This window comes from Bombina bombina, chromosome 2 (genome assembly GCF_027579735.1).
Source record: "Bombina bombina isolate aBomBom1 chromosome 2, aBomBom1.pri, whole genome shotgun sequence".
NCBI classification, from domain to species: domain Eukaryota; kingdom Metazoa; phylum Chordata; class Amphibia; order Anura; family Bombinatoridae; genus Bombina; species Bombina bombina.
Genome location: NC_069500.1, coordinates 688,108,748 through 688,127,908, shown reverse-complemented (window position 1 = coordinate 688,127,908; position 19,161 = coordinate 688,108,748). Strand labels below are relative to the sequence as shown.

General features: G+C 37.5%; 1 protein-coding gene across 1 annotated transcript in view; it reads left to right on the top strand.

Moving 5' to 3' along the window:
* MUSK (muscle associated receptor tyrosine kinase) overlaps positions 1 to 19,161 on the top strand; it is a 329,242-nt gene that overhangs the window by 265,833 nt on the left and 44,248 nt on the right. The window contains exon 16 of the mRNA XM_053700005.1: positions 17,088 to 17,236. Coding sequence (XP_053555980.1) covers positions 17,088 to 17,236 — 149 coding nt within the window. The remainder of the gene's footprint in view (positions 1 to 17,087; positions 17,237 to 19,161) is intronic.

The following is a 19,161-nucleotide window of genomic DNA, read 5'->3' as shown; positions in this document are numbered from 1 at the left end:
GGCGATGTTAGGGAGGGCAAATTAGGGGTTAATACTATTTATTATAGGGTTAGTGAGGCAGATTAGGGGTTAATAACTTTATTATAATAGCGGTGCGGTCTGCTCGGCAGATTAGGGGTTAATAAGTGTAGGCAGGTGGAGGCGACATTGTGGGGGGCAGATTAGTGGTTAATAAATATAATATAGGGGTCGGCGGTGTTAGGGGCAGCAGATTAGGGGTACATAAGTATTACGTAGGTGGCGGTCGGCAGATTAGGGGTTAATTATTGTAGGTAGCTGGCGGCAATGTTGTGGGGGGCAGGTTAGGGGTTAATAAATATAATATAGGGGTCGGCGGTGTTAGGGGCAGCAGATTAGGGGTACATAAGGATAACGTAGGTGGCGGTCGGCAGATTAGGGGTTAAAAAAATTTAATCGAGTGTCGGCGATGTGGGGGGGCCTCGGTTTAGGGGTACATAGGTAGTTTATGGGTGTTAGTGTACTTTAGGGTACAGTAGTTAAGAGCTTCATGAACCGGCGTTAGCCCAGAAAGCTCTTAACTACTGACTTTTTTCTGCGGCTGGAGTTTTGTCGTTAGAATTCTAACGCTCACTTCAGCCACGACTCTAAATACCGGAGTTAGAAAGATCCCATTGAAAAGATAGGATACGCAATTGACGTAAGGGGATCTGCGGTATGGAAAAGTTGCGGCTGAAAAGTGAGCGTTAGACCCTTTTTTGACTGACTCCAAATACCAGCGGTAGCCTAAAACCAGCATTAGGAGCCTCTAACGCTGGTTTTCACGGCTACCGCCAAACTCCAAATCTAGGCCTTATTCTCCACATAGACTTCGATGGAAACCATGGAAGAAAAAACTATTATAACTTGTGCACTAACCTGAGAGGAGTTAATAATATGTCACATTCCAATATTCTTCACATAAAGGATAATGTAATTTTTATTGTAAATACATTTATATATACTGTGTATATATATATACAGTATATATATATATATATATATATATATATATATATATATATATTAACTATATATATATATATATGTAGGTATAGATATATATTTTACATTAACATTATGACATATATACACTCACCGGCCACTTTATTAGGTACACCTGTTCAATTGGTTGGTAACACAAATTGCTAATCAGCCAATCACATGGTAGCAACTCAATGCATTTAGGTATCTAGGCGTGGTATGGTTGTTGGTGCCAGACAGGCTGGTCTGAGTATTTAAAAAACTGCTGATCTACTAGGATTTTCATGCACAACCATCTCTAGGGTTTACAGAGAATGTTCCGAAAAAGATAAAATATCCAGTGAGTGGCAGTTGTGTGGGGACGAAAATGCCTTGTTGACATCAGAGGAGAATGGACAGACTGGTTTGAGATGATAGAAAGGCAACAGTAACTCAAATATCCACTTGTTACAACCAAGGTGTGCAGAATAACATCTCTGAATGCACAACATGTCGAACCTTGAAGCAGCTGGGCTACAGCAACAGAAGACCACACCGGGTGTCGCTCCTGTCAGCTAAGAACAGGAACCTGAGGCTACAATTATCACAGGCTCACCAAAATTAGACAATAGAAGAATGGAAAAACATTGCCTGGTCTGATGAGTCTCAATTTCAGCTGCGACATTTAGATGGTAGGGTCAGAATTTAGCGTAAACAACATGAAAGGATGGATCCATCTTGCCTTGTATCAACGGTTCAGGCTGGTGGTGGTGGTTTTTTGGTGTGGGGATATTTTCTTGGCACACTTTGGGCCCCTTAGTACCAATTGAGCATTGTTTAAATGCCACATTGCTTACCATGTCCATCCCTTTATGACTACAGTGTACTCATTTATGACTACAGTGTACCCATCTTCTGATGGCTACTTTCAGCAGGATAATGCACCATTTCATAAAGCTCAAATCATCTCAAACTGGTTTCTTCAACATGACAATGATTTCACTCTACTCCAATGGCCTCCACAGTCACCAGATCTCAATTCAATAGAGCACCTTTGGGATGTTGTGGAACGGTAGATTCATATCATGTATGTGCAGTCAACAAATCTTCATGCAACTGTGTGATGCTACCATTTCAATATGGACCAAAATATCTGAGGAATGTTTCCAACACCTTGTTAAATCTATGCCATGAAAAATTAAGGCAGTTCTGAAGGCAAAAGGGGGTCCAACCCGGTACTAGCAAGGTGTACCTAATAAACTGGCCTATGAGTGTATGTATGTATATATATATATATATATATATATATATATATATAAACTAAAATAAATTCAATTTAAAGGTTTCAAGCTTTAGGTCGAAATTTGGTGTCAGATTAATGTACATGAAGTCTTAGTTATCCCTCCCAAACAGCTCTCTAACCCTCCTCCCTCCCAATGATCTCTGTCATCTTAGGTACTGGCAGCTGTCTGTGTAGGGGTCCCCCCGCCTACCTGCAATCATTAAATTACACTCACCATCATCTAATAAATTTAACTTTTCCGTAGTATAGCATCTGCTCTTTCTCCATTCAAATGTTTTTTTTTTCTGCAGTGTAGGACCCATTTTATAGCTCACTAAAAAATGGGCCAGATTACAACTGTCACATTTAAAATGTTTTTGCTTGCATGGTTACTGCGCTCAAAGTAAAAATGTATTGTTGCTGGGTTAGTGTTGCAAAGTAACAAATTAGTGCAAGAGTGAAAGACCAATGCATGTTAACTTCAGAACTTCAGATACTGACCGTGCCAACTTCTTTTCCCCATAGACTTTTACTAGACACGCTGTAAAAAATAAAATAACATTTATTACTTGCATGCTAACATGACATGGCATTAGACCAAATGCACTAAACCCGAAGTGAGTTAGGAATACTTTAAATTCCTATGTTCTTTAAATAGACATTCTTTTTATTTTTAAATAGATATGGGCTGAGGCCATTTGTGGGCTGGGCCTGGTTGCCTTAGCCCCACTCAGTCACCAGCATTATTATTTGTGCATGATGCAGGACCAACCCTGCCCTGCCTCTCACTGTCTTGCTGTGTCTGTGAGCTAGTCACAGAGAAGCAACTCCTTTTGATGATGCCTTTTGCTGCCTGTTTTGTGTTATTGTGGATGTCTAGAGTGCTTTGTCTGTGCATGTGGGTGCCGACTACCTGTCAATGTCTTTGTGTGTTTTTTTCTCTCTGATAGTGCAGCTTATTTGTGATGACAAGTGCTTAGGTGGCTGCTATTTTGAGTAATTGTGACTACACAGGCTAATGAGCAATAAGCGCTTATTCTTTAAATGTGAACTTTTTTTATTACATTTCACTTTTTTACTATTTAATAACAACCAATTTAAAAAATACAGTGACAGAAGGGTGTTACAAACTTTTAATACTTTTGTAAATCAAACTAATACTTTATACTTGTCAGTTTTGAGCAATGGTTAAATAACAAAAAGGGGAGGGGAGTAGGTTGCTCTGCCTTAAAATGCATGGGACGGTTTTTGGTCACAGTCCGTCCCTGGACAGAAACTCTAATTAATCTTAATCCAATACATCCCTGATGTCTTGTTGGAGTAGGTAAATAATGTGAACACCTGCAAATAAGATGGGAGTTTGACCACCTTATTACAATGAGGAAAATATCCTATTTTAAGTTTGGGGTCTAAATCCTCTCTTCTTCAGTTAAAAGGAGTTATAGGGGCTCTACAATAGCACATCCCCTCCATTAAAATATCCCCTTTGTATTCAATGAGGCAATTGATCATATATCATGGTAAAATTAATTGTCCTTTTATTTTGGCTACTGCAGCAGTTAATAGTCATTTTATGCAGATTACCTGCATGTTAGGGAAACGTGCGTTGCTTTAAGTAGAATGTGGTCCAATATATAGGTTATATAAGAGCCTCAACTGCACACTACAAGAAATTAGGAAGTGCTAGTACTTTAGGAACTACTAATTTGCTTTTGTACTCAATGACATGTCATACAATCTCTATTGTTTGGCTTCAGCAGACAAGATAAAATAGCAAACTGTAGATTAGGGAGAAATATGTGGCACATGTATGCTTGTGAAGCTTGCTATGTGCATTTTCAGTTTTAAGTAATGGAAAATCCTCAATTTTCTAACTTAAATTGCAGGAAAAGGAAAATTAAGCATAATTAAGATACATTTTAAGCATAGTACAGGTAAAAGGGTACACATGCACAGGTTTTCCAATCCAAAGGTAAACACAATTATAATTTAACATATTATTATCTAATCTGACCTTTTTACACAGTTCATGAAAACTAGCCTATCACTAACCACCAGCAGCTCAATAAACCTATAGCTAATGTAACTAAGCCCCTCAAATGTGTCCCTTATTCTGCTCTTCCCCTAAAATAAAGGAAAACAAGTATTGTGGGCTGTAATCAGTACTTCACAAACCAGTGACAGTATACACAAGTATATTTCAAAGTAAAAACATTTATGAGCACAAACACATAAAATGTTCCTTTAGTTATAAACATACGTGCACCACTAGTTCCATTTTTGTTTATTTCCAAATACCTTTAGGGCTAGTAACAGCAAGTAGTTTCTTATCAGCACAAAAATACAAAATCATCTTTCCAGGACCATGCCCACACATCAATGTACATCAATCTTTTCTTGTTTGAAAACCAGCAAATTCTTCACATTCTACAACGCTTCCTTCCAATAACAACAAATCATCCAAACGAATCTGGCTTTTTTTGTTAAATCTGCTCATACACAGTCTATAAATAATATCAAATGTAAATAAATTATCTATATATCTTATCATCTATATACTATTCTTCCCTTGTATATTTATAGTTCTCGAACACAGCCATGCTTATGGTATTTATTAGACAAGTACCTCCCATTGTCACACATTGATTCACATGTAGCCAAGTGACATCCTACATCCTTGTGTGTGTTAAATAAATATTCATCTTTCATATTATTATTTGTCTCCTCACATTCTGTCTATCAGCACTCTCATTTGTTCTACTTTTTCTTTACCATTCATGATTTTAACAACATTCATTCTTTCACAGCAAAAATAGTTACATTCTTTAACTCATATGTCATAATCAACTTCCTAATTTACATGTAAAGCCTAGGAAAAGTAAAACATATATACTTTCTTCTATCATGTTCATAAAAAAAACCAATATTGCTTAAAACTACCCCAAAGAGGGAAAACATGCATTTTACAGTCTTTCTAAATGCTGATAGGTGGAAAAGCAACAGATATTGCTTCATATTTACTACATAATTTTATTAGCTTAGCATTTAAAATGTAACTCTCAAAAAGTAAATTACTTAAAGGGACAGTACGCTGTAAAATTGTTTTTCCATTAATGTATTTTAAATGACTTGTTATACCAACTGCAGAGTATACAATTGCATTTTCATTCTTATTTGTGTATAAGAAGTTGCTGATTTTGTGCTTTGAAACCGCAGCCTATTACAATGGGTTGAACTTAAAGGTAATATCATATCTCATTATGTTATAACTTTGTGTACACAGACTTGCTTCCTTATCTTTTATTTGTCTGGAATACCAAAGCTCAATACATAGAGAGAACAATGGACAATTATCATTTTATTACTTAACTATCCTGCATCCCACTGAGAGTGTAATTTATTCTGCTGGCTGTGTTTACTTAGGCTTATAAATAGCCTATACTCCAGTATCAAAACTTTCAGTATAGGGGGCTATACCACAGGCTAAATCAGCTATTTCAAATGCTGAAAAAGGAGTAAAGGAGCTAATTTAAAGGGAAGACATTTTTTGGGTGAACTGTCCCTTTAAAGACCATCACCTAGATTACAAGTTTTGCTTTAGAAGCTGTGCAGTGCTAACGAGCAGTTTAACCTCACCGCTCACTTGCAGACAGCGCTGGTATTACGGTTTTTACAAACCCGGCGTTAGCCGCAAAAAAGTGAGCGAAGAGCAAAATTTAGCTCCACAAATTAGGGGTGTTTAGACTCGGGGTACATGTTAGGGTGTTAAGTGTAGACGTTCCCATAGCAATCAATGGGATATCGGACAGCAGCGAACATGAACTTTCGCTGCTGTCAGACTCCCATTGATTCCTATGGCATCCGACGCCTCCAGGGCGGCGGTTTAAAAACCAGGTACGCTGGGCCTGAATAGTGGCAAGGGTACCTGCTAGTTTTTTGATAACTAGCAAAAGTAGTCAGATTGTGCCAAACTTGCATTCAGAACATCTGTAGTGACGTAAGCATCGATCTGTGTTGGACTGAGTCTGGTGGATTGTATGTTATGTCACTATATTCTACTTTTGATGGTCTGTAAGGTTTGATAACTACAGCGAATCAGGCTCGCCACAAATACGCTGTGGAATTCCAGTGTATTTGCGGTTGACAGCTTGATAAATAGAGGCCTTGATCTTTAACCTTCTATTTACAAAATCATTGCCAACATTATATTAATATTTTACATGAAAAATTAAGTCTTTCTAAAACACCAAACATAAAATCATGTACTGCCCTGTCAGAAGCTAATACAGGATGCCACACCAACAAACTGTGTTTTCTCTCTACAATACCAAATCATGTCTCCTAAACAAAACATTTTTGCAGTTTGTCTTTCTTGTACATCACATATAGGGCCTGATACTCAAAACCTCACTGCTACGGTGATATGATCTAAGGAATCTCGTCAGTATGGCGAGGCCCTTAAAAAAATAGAACTCAAATGTTATCTTGGGAAATTTTTATGTTGCTTTGTAGTGTTCTTTATGTGAAACAGACACTCCTACATCATAATACAAATTCTAACAATAAAATCGCAAATATTTTGTGTGATTTCTCTCCATGCTGGTAAGGTTTTGAATTACAGACCCATATGGTCTATATTCCAATAGCCTATAATTATTAGTGTCTTGCACATCATTTGTTCGAGGAAGGTTCTTTTAAAACTTGTAAATTTGCAAGGTCAAAAATAAGTTTCTGTTTATTATAAAAGTATTTAAATATAGATTACAAACACTTGAGATTGTTCTTATGTATGTTGTGTCATACACAATGTTCTTCTGAACACTTGGGAATGTTCCAAGTTTGACTTGAAAACTCCAGTTTCTGGGTCTAAAGATAATTAGCGAAAAGGGGTTCATTGCGTGTGTTTGCGTGCATCAAGTTTACAAGTTTAAAGTATTATAAGTTGAAAGTAAACATGATCGCTTAAGTGCAATTTAAGTTAGTGTGTCATGTTAGGGTGACCTCAGAGCTCTGGTTAACTGTTTCGCAAAACAAAAAAGTGTCACAAAACACATCAAAAATACATTTAAAAGTACAGTTACACTCATAATAACACTATATAATAAAAATTATTTTAAAAAAATATTGCAAAACAAGTTATAAGGCTCAAAGATATTAGGGACTCCATTTATTAAGCAGCGGATGCTGTTTCGGAGCCTCATCATTTCAGACTCGCCTGAAACGGAACTTAAGAAGCATCAGTCAAATCATCCTGATATGATACGATATAGATGATTGACATCCCCTACTAGCGGCTGATCCGAATCACGTCCGCTCGACTTTTAATAAATCTACCCTTAGGTCTCAGGTGTTAGAGAAAAAAAAAAGCAAAGGGCTTTAACATTGAGATACATACATATACATGTCTAAAGCTGGATATGTATGAATAAATATATGTGTTTTCATATGTATTTATCTATTTATATGTGTATATATGTGCATTGGAGCCCTTTGCAGTTAAGTAGATGAAAACATGTAAAAACCTATTTATGCAATATTCATTTTTCATATAGTGTTATACTGTGTAGTTACTGTAAATATTTGACATTCCAATGTTCTGCACATAGCAGAATATGTTCTATGTATTTTTAAATATATATATTTATATATATATATATATATATATATATATATATATATATATATATATATATATACAGTATATATACACACACACAGTGGGTATTGAAAAGAATAACCCCCCTTGAAAATAATCACATTTTGTTGCTTTGCAGCCGTAAATAAAGACAGACACATTTATTTGTTTATCCGGTTGTACTTACTCAGTGCAACTTATAACATCCAAGTGAAAGATAGATATAACACCAACATGTCAGACAAAAATAAAGACAATTCAAAAACAGAATCACTGAGTTGGAAAAAGGATCACCTCCTCCTAAAATTACTTGTAATTTCAATCAGGTGTAGCTAATCACCTTCTCAATGGCACACACACAAAGCCATTTGACCTTCGCGTTCGCCGCGGCAGGCGAACATATGCGTCCGCCCCCTATTCGTCATCATTGAGTAAACTTTGACCCTGTACCTCACAGTTAGCAGGCACATTCCAGCCAATCAGCAGCAGACCCTCCTTCCCAGACCCTCCCACCTCCTGGACAGCATCAATTTTAGATTCATTCGGAAGCTGCATTCTTAGTGAGAGGAGGTACAGTGTAGCTGCTGCTGATTTAATAGGGAAATCGATAGCTAGGCTAGTGTATTCAGTGTCCACTACAGTCCTGAAGGACTCATCTGATCTCTGCTGTAAGGACAGCACCCCAAAAAGCCCTTTTTAGGGCTAGAACATCAGTCTGCTTTTTTTTTTCCTGTGTAATCTAATTGCAGTTGCCTGCCTGCCTGCCAGCCAGGGTGTGTGTCCGGCTCACAGCATATACTGTGCCCACTTGCCCAGTGCCACCACTCATATCTGGTGTAACAGTAGTGTACATTTAAAAAAAATGTAAAATTTAAAAACAACACTTTTTGACTGTGAAATAATAGCATTCAGTTTCCTTCAACTCATATATGATGTAACAGTAGTGTACATTAACCCCTTAATGACCACAGCACTTTTCCATTTTCTGTCCGTTTGGGACCAGGGCTATTTTTACATTTCTGCTGTGTTTGTGTTTAGCTGTAATTTTCCTCTTACTCGTTTACTGTACCCACACATATTATATACCATTTTTCTCGCCATTAAATGGACTTTCTAAAGATAGTATTATTTTCATCATATCCTATAATTTACTATAAATAAAATTATAAAATATGAGGAAAAAATGGAAAAAAACACACTTTTTCTAACTTTGACCCCCAAAATCTGTTACTCATCTACAACCACCAAAAAACACCCATGCTAAATAGTTTCTAAATTTTGTCCTGAGTTTAGAAATACCCAATGTTTACATGTTCTTTGCTTTTTTTGCAAGTTATAGGGCCATAAATACAAGTAGCACTTTGCTATTTCCAAACCATTTTTTTTTTTTTCAAAATTAGCGCTAGTTACATTGGAACACTGATATCTGTCAGGAATCCCTGAATATCCCTTGACATGTATATATTTTTTTTTAGAAGACATCCCAAAGTATTGATCTAGGCCCATTTTGGTATATTTCATGCCCCCATTTCACCACCAAATGCGATCAAATAAAAAAAATTATTCACTTTTTCACAAATTTTTTCACAAACTTTAGGTTTCTCACTGAAATTATTTACAAATAGCTTGTGCAATTATGGCATAAATGGTTGTACATTTTTCTCTGGGATCCCCTTTTTTCAGAAATAGCAGACATATATGGCTTTGACGTTGCTTTTTGATAATTAGAAGGCCGCTAAATGCCACTGCGCACCACACGTGTATTATGTCCAGCAGTGAAGGGGTTAATTAGGGAGCATGTAGGGAGCTTTTTGGGGTAATTTTAGCTTTAGTGTAGTGTAGTAGACAACCCAAAGTATTGATCTAGGCCCATCTTGGTATATTTCATGCCACCATTTCACCGTCAAATGCGATCAAATAAAAAAAAAGTTACATTTTTCCAAATTTTAGGTTTCTCAATGAAATCATTTACAAACATTTTGTGCAATTATGGCACAAATGGTTGTAAATGCTTCTCTGGGATCCCCTTTTTTCAGAAATAGCAGACATATATGGCTTTGGCATTGAATTGGGAATTAGAAGGCCACTAAATGCCGCTGCGCACCACACATGTATTATGCTCAGCAGTGCAGGGGTTAATTAGGGAGCTTGTAGGGAGCTTGTAGGGTTAATTTTAGCTTTAGTGTAGTGTAGTAGACAACCCCAAGTATTGATCTAGGCCCATTTTGGTATATTTCATGCCACCATTTCACCGCCAAATGCGATCAAATTAAAAAAAATAGTCAACTTTTCACAAACTCCGTTTCTCACTGAAATTATTTACAAACAGCTTGTGCAATTATGGCACAAATGGTTGTAAATGCTTCTCTGGGATCCCCTTTGTTCAGAAATAGCAGACATATATGGCTTTGGCATTGCTTTTTAGTAGTTAGAAGGCCACTAAATGCAACTGCGCACAACACATGAATTATGCCCAGCAGTGAAGGGGTTAATTAGGTAGCTTGTAGGGAGCTTGCAGGGTTCATTTTAGCTTTAGTGTAGAGATCAGCTTCCCACCTGACACATCAGACCCCCCCCTCCCAAAGAGCTCTCTTCCCTCCCCCACCCCACAATTGTCCCTGCCATCTTAAGTACTGGCAGAAAGTCTGCCTTTACTAAAATAAAAGGTATCTTTTTTATATATCTATATTTTTTAGCATATTTACATATGCTGTTGTGTAGGATCCCCCCCTTAGCACCCAACCTCCCTGATCCCCCCCCCCCCAAACAGCTTCCTAACCCTCCACCTCTGCCTTATTGGGGGCCATATTGGGTACTGGCAGCTGTCTGCCAGTACCCAGTTTGCAAATAAAATGTTTGTTTTTTTATTTTTACTGTTTGCGGTTGTTTGCGGTGTGTTAAACGGGGAGTTTGGTCTGTCACTGTGAAGCCGGCGTAACCCTTACACTACCTGATCGATACAACATCATACCTGATGTTTTAAAGCATGTTATTCCAAACAATTTAGGAATGTTAGGTGATTTATGCCCTTTAAGGATTAAAACCAGACTCTGCATCAACTATGTAATTTTCCATGGGAGTTTTGCCATGGATCCCCCTCCGGCATGCCACAGTCCAGGTGTTAGTCCCCTTGAAACAACTTTTCCATCACTATTGTGGCCAGAAAGAGTCCCTGTGTGTTTTAAAATTCGTCTGCCTATTGAAGTCTATGGCGGTTCACCCGGTTCGCCCGTTCGCAAACATTTGGTGAAGTTCGCATTCGCACCCAAATTTTATGTTCGCAACATCACTACCTTCAACTGTAATCAGCTGTGGGCATATTGATTAGCTCAGCATTAAAATAGCTTTCCTAGAGCATCTTAGTCCCTGGTAGTGCAACTGAAGCAAAAAATCAACTATGGGTGGCAAGGCAATGATGTGGACAGGCACAAGTCAGGAGATGGATACAAGAAAACATCAAAGTCATTATCAATGCCTAGAAGCACAGTGAAGTCTATTATTAAGAAGTGGAAGGTATTTGGTACAACACAGACCCTCTGGATCAGGACGTCGCTCCAAACTGGATAAAATAGCCAGGAGGAAACTGGTCAGAGAGGCTACCAAGAGACCCACATCAACTCTGAAGCAGTTGCAGGAATTTGTGATAAAGAGTGGTCATTGTGTGCAACAATATCACAAATTCTCCACAAATGTGGCTTGTATGGAAGAGTTTTAAGAAAAAAAGCCACTCCTCAAGAAAGGCCACATGCAGTCACGACTTAGTTTTGCCCTAAAACACCTAGAAGATTCTGAGGCCACATGGAAAAAGGTGTTATGGTCAGATGAGACTAAAATTTAATTATTTGGCCTCAACACCAAACAATATGTCTGGAGCAAATCCAATACAGCTCACCATCTAAATAACATCATACCTACAGTAAAGAATGGAGGTGGTAATATCCTGTTATGGGGGTGTTACTCTGTAGCAGGCACTGGAGCACTTGTAAGGATAGAAGGAATAATGGATGGGGCAAAATACCTTCAAATTCTTGAGGAAAATCTGCTGCCCTCTGCCAGGAAGTTGTCAATAGGAAGAAGGTTTACCTTTCACCATGAAAAGGACCCAAAGCACACAGCAAAAATGACCACACAGTGGTTGAAGGAGAAAAGGGTGAATGTCCTTGCATGGCCTAGTCAAAGCCCAGACTTAAATCCCATTGAATATCTGTGGCATGACTTGAAGACTGCAGTTTACAAACGGTCACCATCACATGTAACAGAACTGGAGCAGTACTGCAAAGAAGAGAGGGCAAATATTGCACAGTCTAGATGTGCAAAGTTAGTAGAGACATATCCCAACAGACTAAAGGCTGTAATTAAAGCAAGAGGTGGTTTAACAAAATACTGACACAAGGGGGAGATCCTTTTTCCAACTCAGTGATTCTGCTTTTGAATTTTCTTTATTTTTGCCTGTTGTTGCCTGTTGTTGTTATATCTTTCACTTGGATGTTATAAGATGCACTCACTAATTACAACAACTGGATAAACAAAAAATGTGTCTGTCTTTATTTCAGGCTGCAAAGTAACAAAATGTGATTATTTTCAAGGGGGGTGATTCTTTTCAATACCCACTGTATGTATATATATATATATATATATAAAATCATATAGATTATAGGTATAGATATATATATGTACAAAAAGAACCCAGCAGATATAAATAGAAATATGTATTTATGAATAAATAGAACATATTTTTCTATGTGAATAACATTGTAATGGGAAATACTCATGCTTCTATGGCCTCGCTTCCATTGAGTCGTTAAAAATGGAGCCGTAAGCTACCGAAGCGGCCGACAGCTAAAAGTAATTTACGGCTCCATTTTAGTACCAGGTTTCCATTGAAATATTTTGCGGATAGCGTGCAGTCGCTCTTTTTAACTGTACGTTAACGTTGTGTTATTGCTTCCATCTGACGTCGGATTTCTTGAAAATCAATTAGTTGCTAAGGTAACCCGACCTTACGCTATAGAATTTACGTTTAACGTCTGTGCTCCTTACCTGTGATCACCTCTCAAGAAAAATAAAGATACACTTATCCATATTTTTAATAATCAAATACTATTTTTTAATATAATTATATTTACCACTTCATAAATATAAGTAATATGTATTGCTGCCCTAGGCATAGGTCTAGTTTGCATTCTGTAGATATGTTCTTGCATATATTATTATATTTAAATATATACTGATATTTCTATTAGAATATAAGTTCAACTATTCCTATACATGAAACAACAATAAATATCACTTATAACAATTTATTTCTACATTAAAACACTTGCATTATTTGCAAGTTTTGTAATTTCATTAGAAAATAGGTCTCAAAAAGCACAATTTTCCTCTTTTACACCTAGTTGACCTTGGTGTAATATGTCTCAATGTATCGACAGCCTCCGACAGTATATTAACGGTTGGCGCTTTCATTGGAAACCTGGTATAATTTATCAATTTACGGCTTCTATTACTTTCTATGGGACGCAAAGATTTTTTCGGCAGCCGAAGTCCAGCTGCCGATATTGAGGTATAACCCGCCATTGGAAACAGTCGATAAATGATATTGCTTTCGACAGCATATTTAACGGTTTGCGAGTGCACGCAAACTGAATTACGACTCAATGGAAGCGAGGCCTTAGTTAGGTTAGTGCACTTGAGAGTATGCAATCTGGTTTGCATGCGAGTAGGATGTTTTTTTTTACTTCTTTTGCTCCTTTGACTTCTATGGGGGAATATGTTATCGCATGTGCAATATTATAAGTTTGTCTTTTTTTATGCTCGTCTGGTTAGAGCACGAGCAAAAACAGTTTACTTTTAACTTGGAGTTCAAGCGCTACCCAACATTACTTCCAGTGGAGTTAACACTTGAGTGGGAGCATTAAATACCGCTCCACTTGTAATCTGGCCCTTTATTGTCACCAGGTGCAGCGATTGAGAGACAGCGCAACCCATGTACAGTAGAAATGAATCCCACAGAGAGCAGCCAGAACAGAAGGGGTATGATGTGGACACATGGTTGATAGAGTAGTAGCAAAGTAACTGGAAGATGGGCTGCGGTGTCAGGAATTGATCTGACGCGATTCGTGGCTTACAAGTGGACTGCAGCTCCAGATGAAGTGCACATGAAACAGGCTATTGAGCCAGGGATTTTGTCTTAGGTCAGATCTGGCCAAATGACTGTAAGAAGCTGCTTGGCCAAGGTTCTGATCTGAGATGTGAGGTGATCATGTGACTAAGAAGGTCTATTGTTTTATTCTTTAAAGGGACAGTAAACTCCAGAATTGTTGTTGTTTAAAAAGGTAGATAATCCCTTTATTACCCATTCCCCAATTTTGCATAACCAACACAGTTACAATAATATACTTTTTACCTCTGTGATTACCCTGTATCTATGGCTCTGCAAACTGCCCCCTTATTTCAGTTCTTTTGAAAGACTTGCATTTTTAGCCAATCAGTGTTTGCTCTTAAGAGCACCTGAGCTCAATGTTATCTATATGAAACACATGAACTAACGCCCTCTAGTGGGGAAAAACTGTCAAAATGCTTTCAGATTAGAGGTGGCCTTCAAGGTCTAAGAAATTAGCATATATACCTCCTAGATTTAGCTTTCAACTAAGAATACCAAGAGAACAAAGCACAATTGGTAATAAAAGTAAATTGGAAAATTGTTTAAAATTACATGCCCTATTTAAATCATGAACGTTTTTTTTTTTTACTTGACTGTCCCTTTAAGCCTTTATAGGTTGCTGTTTAGCATCAATATAATTCCTGAAGGTAGCTGGCAAGAAGTGTTATACTGTATATGTAAGATTACGAAAATCCAGTGTTTAATCTATTTGCTGCAAGTTTCATTCAAGAGAGGGAAGGCATGTTACAACATGTACAGATACATATATATATACACACACACACACACCAAACCAATATATCAGTATTGTTTAGTTTGTATATTTTGGTGTCTAATATTGAATAAAAACACATTGGACTTTATGATAAGAAAGGGGAAAGGGCATGTGGGACCCATCATTTTTAATACTCTAGTAGCAAATTAGGGCTGCTAATATGATACCTGAGCTGACACAAATTGTATTCTCAGATTTATTAGGTTACTCATGTGGGGTTTGACTCCGTAATAGCAAGCATTGACCGGAGGTCTTGTATGCTCTGGCTAAAATACAGGTATCTCATTACAAAGGTGCAATCCTTGATCGGATACGATTTTTATACTTACTAAATTCATGCGCAATACAACTTATATCTAGTTATGAATAAGTGCTGCATGTTTTTAAGCATTCACAAGAGAACTAGGAGGCTGCACATTTAATGTAGTGAGACTTATAACAAGTACAATTATTGGGGAACTTATAATATATAGACATCTATACAACGTGTCTAGGACACAAAGTACACATCTGTGGCAGATTATTTTCTTTACAGCCATACACTACGATGACTATTTAGAAATATAAGCAATACTTTGAGAAAAACTTATCTCTCAGTCACTTAGTTAACAGTTTCAAGTGGAAACATCAGTAACGAATTACCGTATTGCCTAATACACAGCGTCGTTGTCTTAAAGCAACAATATTTCAACGTACTTGACACTTTTAATATAAGTAGAAACAATATAACAGGTAACATTAGTGGCGTTGGTATATCAAAACTGCTCTGAGAAATGTATAGCAGTTACATTTATATTTAGAACAGCAGCTGGGGAGCCTATATGTAATTATATTATTATATTATAAAGTGAACTACTGAGGCAGAGTAGACTCTCTGCAAGTATATATTATGATAACCACATAGCAATACAAATTACATTTGTGAATAAGTGATTTCTTACTTATTTAGTAAAGGACGTATTAGTAAAGTATACTGACCAGTTTACTCCAGGAGACGTATATCATTAGGCTGTTGTTTATTCACTATAATATAGACCGAGATCTCCTGATTGCAGTTATATATATAGGGTATTTCCAACTTTATTATAATTTGTAATAGTTCACGCTTTTGGATACTCTATATTAAGACTGCTCTTGCTAACATTTATAATTCCTAGAGCAATCTAAACTTTGTTACCTAGGACATTATATCCAAGAGGCAACTCGATTTTGACATATACACAAAATTGCTTTAGGAATTGAATTGTGAGATCTATTAATTTTACATTGTGACAAGGGTCTTAGGTAATCCTCGTTACAGATTGAAAGGTGGAACATACGCACATTGTAACACCATAATTTATACAGTTTTCACTAAACACCAACATAATTTGGGAATTTTTCTTGCCAGACCCCAACTTATCTCCTACCCGCAACATCAATTTATAGGGGCCATATATATCATAGGTCTCCTATTTGTCTACCCCATTATTATATTGACCTTTATCACCGCATATTATTAAACTCTTGGTGTAACTGTACCCAGGATAACATATGTTGACCAGCCCTTTTTTTCTCTAGTTGGTTTTAAAAGTACCCATTTTTAATTATACCTAATAAAGTTTAATTAATTTTGTATTCTCTTTTGTTGATGTACACCATCCTATATTAATTACATTTATTGTGTGGGATTAGAGCGCTACATGTTTATTCTTTTTTTGTATTGGTAAAAGTGTCTGTAAATACACAGCACCTTGGGGCTATTTACACTTTGTATAAGGCCAATTTTGGATTATTCTAGGCCCATTCCCCACCGAATTATAGTAGTAGTGCAATCACTTCCTCTCTTTTTTGCACTTTATGATAAGGGTCATAATCAGTTGGCTGCAAATATATTTTGCATTTTGTCTAGATGCCTCCTATTTTTAGGATTTAAAAAAATCTTCTCTACATCCAGCAATGGTCTTGTTGTTTGAACAATTTGGTGGATCTGAATTGACCAATAACCACAATGAAATACTATTTTAACATACCTGCAAATCAGTTAAAATGGCTACTTTATAAGACTGTTACACAGCATTGTCAGTCTTTTATTTTTCACTACAATATCTTAATATTTCTCATTCATGAAAATCTTGAGTGGTACACAAATGTTAAATAAAAATCTAAAGTTAATGGATTCATTATAGCATTCACCATGATGACACTTGCAAGTTAATTTATTGTGCTCTATTTGCTGAAAATAGATATAGTTTTGTTAAAGTAAAATACATTGCATGTCTTTGTTTTTCAGAGCGCCAGGCTTGCTTTCTTATGAGCCATTTACTATGGTTGCAGTCAAGATGCTTAAAGAAGAAGCCTCTGCAGATATGCAGGCCGATTTCCAGAGAGAAGCGGCTCTCATGGCAGAATTTGATCATCCAAACATTGTAAAGCTTCTAGGTATGAGTATGTGGAAATATCAGTGTTATTCTTTATGATAGTAACAAAATACTGAATTATAAAGCTAGATTTGCGCACTTCATCAAATATCAGTATTAGCAATATTAATATCATTTTGCAATCCATTCTGGCATGTTCAATGCATGCATTAAATACTAATAAATATCTCTCTCTCTCTTTCTCTCTCTCCCCTTTTCACTCATTATTTAACTGTCCCAGAATAATGAGAGAAAGATTTGCAATCACGTAGAATTAGAACAAAATAATAAATATAGTGGGTATAATTTTAATGTGTTCCCAATTATATATAAATTTCCTTGTTGGAGTGTATTAATCCCCCCCCCCCAGCTCCTTTAACTTTGTCATTTGAAATAGCTGTTTATGCTATTGAAACCACCACATATACTGAAAATGTTAGTACTGCAAATTGCACTATAGGAAAAGTCTGTAAATAAGAGGCATCAGCAGTGGGGGGGGGGGGGGGGGGGGGGGGAGAGAAAGAGTCCATTTGATTGCACCACTGAGGTAGTCAAGACTACACTATAAAGCCAGAACTCTTACATATTCACAGGTAGTTTATCCATATAGGGGTCAATTTATTAATGTGTGAGCGGACATGATATGATATAGCGTATCATGTCCGCTGCACAGCGATAAATGCCGACAGAATTTATCATTGCACCAGCAGTTATTGTGAACTGCTGGTGCAATACTGCCCCCTGCAGATTTGCGACCAATTGGCCGCTAGCAGGGGGTGTCAATCAACCCGATCGTATTCGATTGGGTTGATTTCTGTCCGCCGTCTCAGAGCAGGCGGACAGGTTATGGAGCAGCGGTCTTGATAAATTGACCCCATAGTCTTTTCAATGCTTCCTTCAGTAGCCCGGACTGATAGCTTCTGACAAAAAAATCTTCTATCTATCTTAAAAGGACAATGTGGCCTATTTTTTAAATGTCTGTCGGACCTGATCCGACAGTGCGGATCAGGTCCGACAGACATCAGTGAATGCGGAGAGCAATACACTCTCCGTATTCAGCATTGCACCAGCAGCTCTTGTGAGCTGCTGGTGCACCGCTGCCCCCAGCAGACTCGCGGCCAATTGGCCACCAGCAGGGGGTTGCAATCAACCCGATCATACTCGATCAGGTTGAATTCTGGTGATTCCTGTCCACCTTATCAGAGCAGGCGTACAGGGTTATGGAGCAGCGGTCTTTAGACCGCTGCTTCATAACTGGTGTTTCTGGCGAGCCTGCAGGTTCGCCAGAAACACGGGCCCTCAAGCTCCGTATGGAGCTTGATAGATAGGCTCCATTGACTGTAAAACTATCTCTATTTTAATGTGTTCCCATTTCCAAATATACATTTTATTTGCTGGTGTATTATTTTTTACCTATTGAATAGCTTTTTTGACTGTTGAAACCCAGGGCCGTCTTTAATATTGACTGGCAGCAAATGTCACTTCTTTGCTAGGAAAAAGTTCCCTCTCACCCTGCACTAGACAATGCTGCATGGGGAGGGGCATGTGTGCACTCACTTATTCTTCCCACTGACACCTTTCTACAAAGCACTGTTCCCCTAACAAACTTCAGTTAGTTGATCTTAGGGCCACATCGTGGTAACCCCATCAGGACCTTTTCTGATGTAGTGGGATTGGCTGGATGCCGAGTTAGGGCTTAGCATTGAGTGCTGCACATTGCACATCTAAAACAACACATGACACCAGCACGGTCTGGTACAGTTTCTCACAAATAAATATAAGAAGAGAACTTTTGACTGTGACAGTATTAGGGCTGATTGTGTGTGTGTTCCATGTCACATGACATCAGCAGTCTGGCATGATTAAAAAAAAATATATATATTTTTTTAGGACCCTTGGGCCCCTCAACAAAAACTGTTTCTGATCTATCACTGCCCTTTTTGGTAG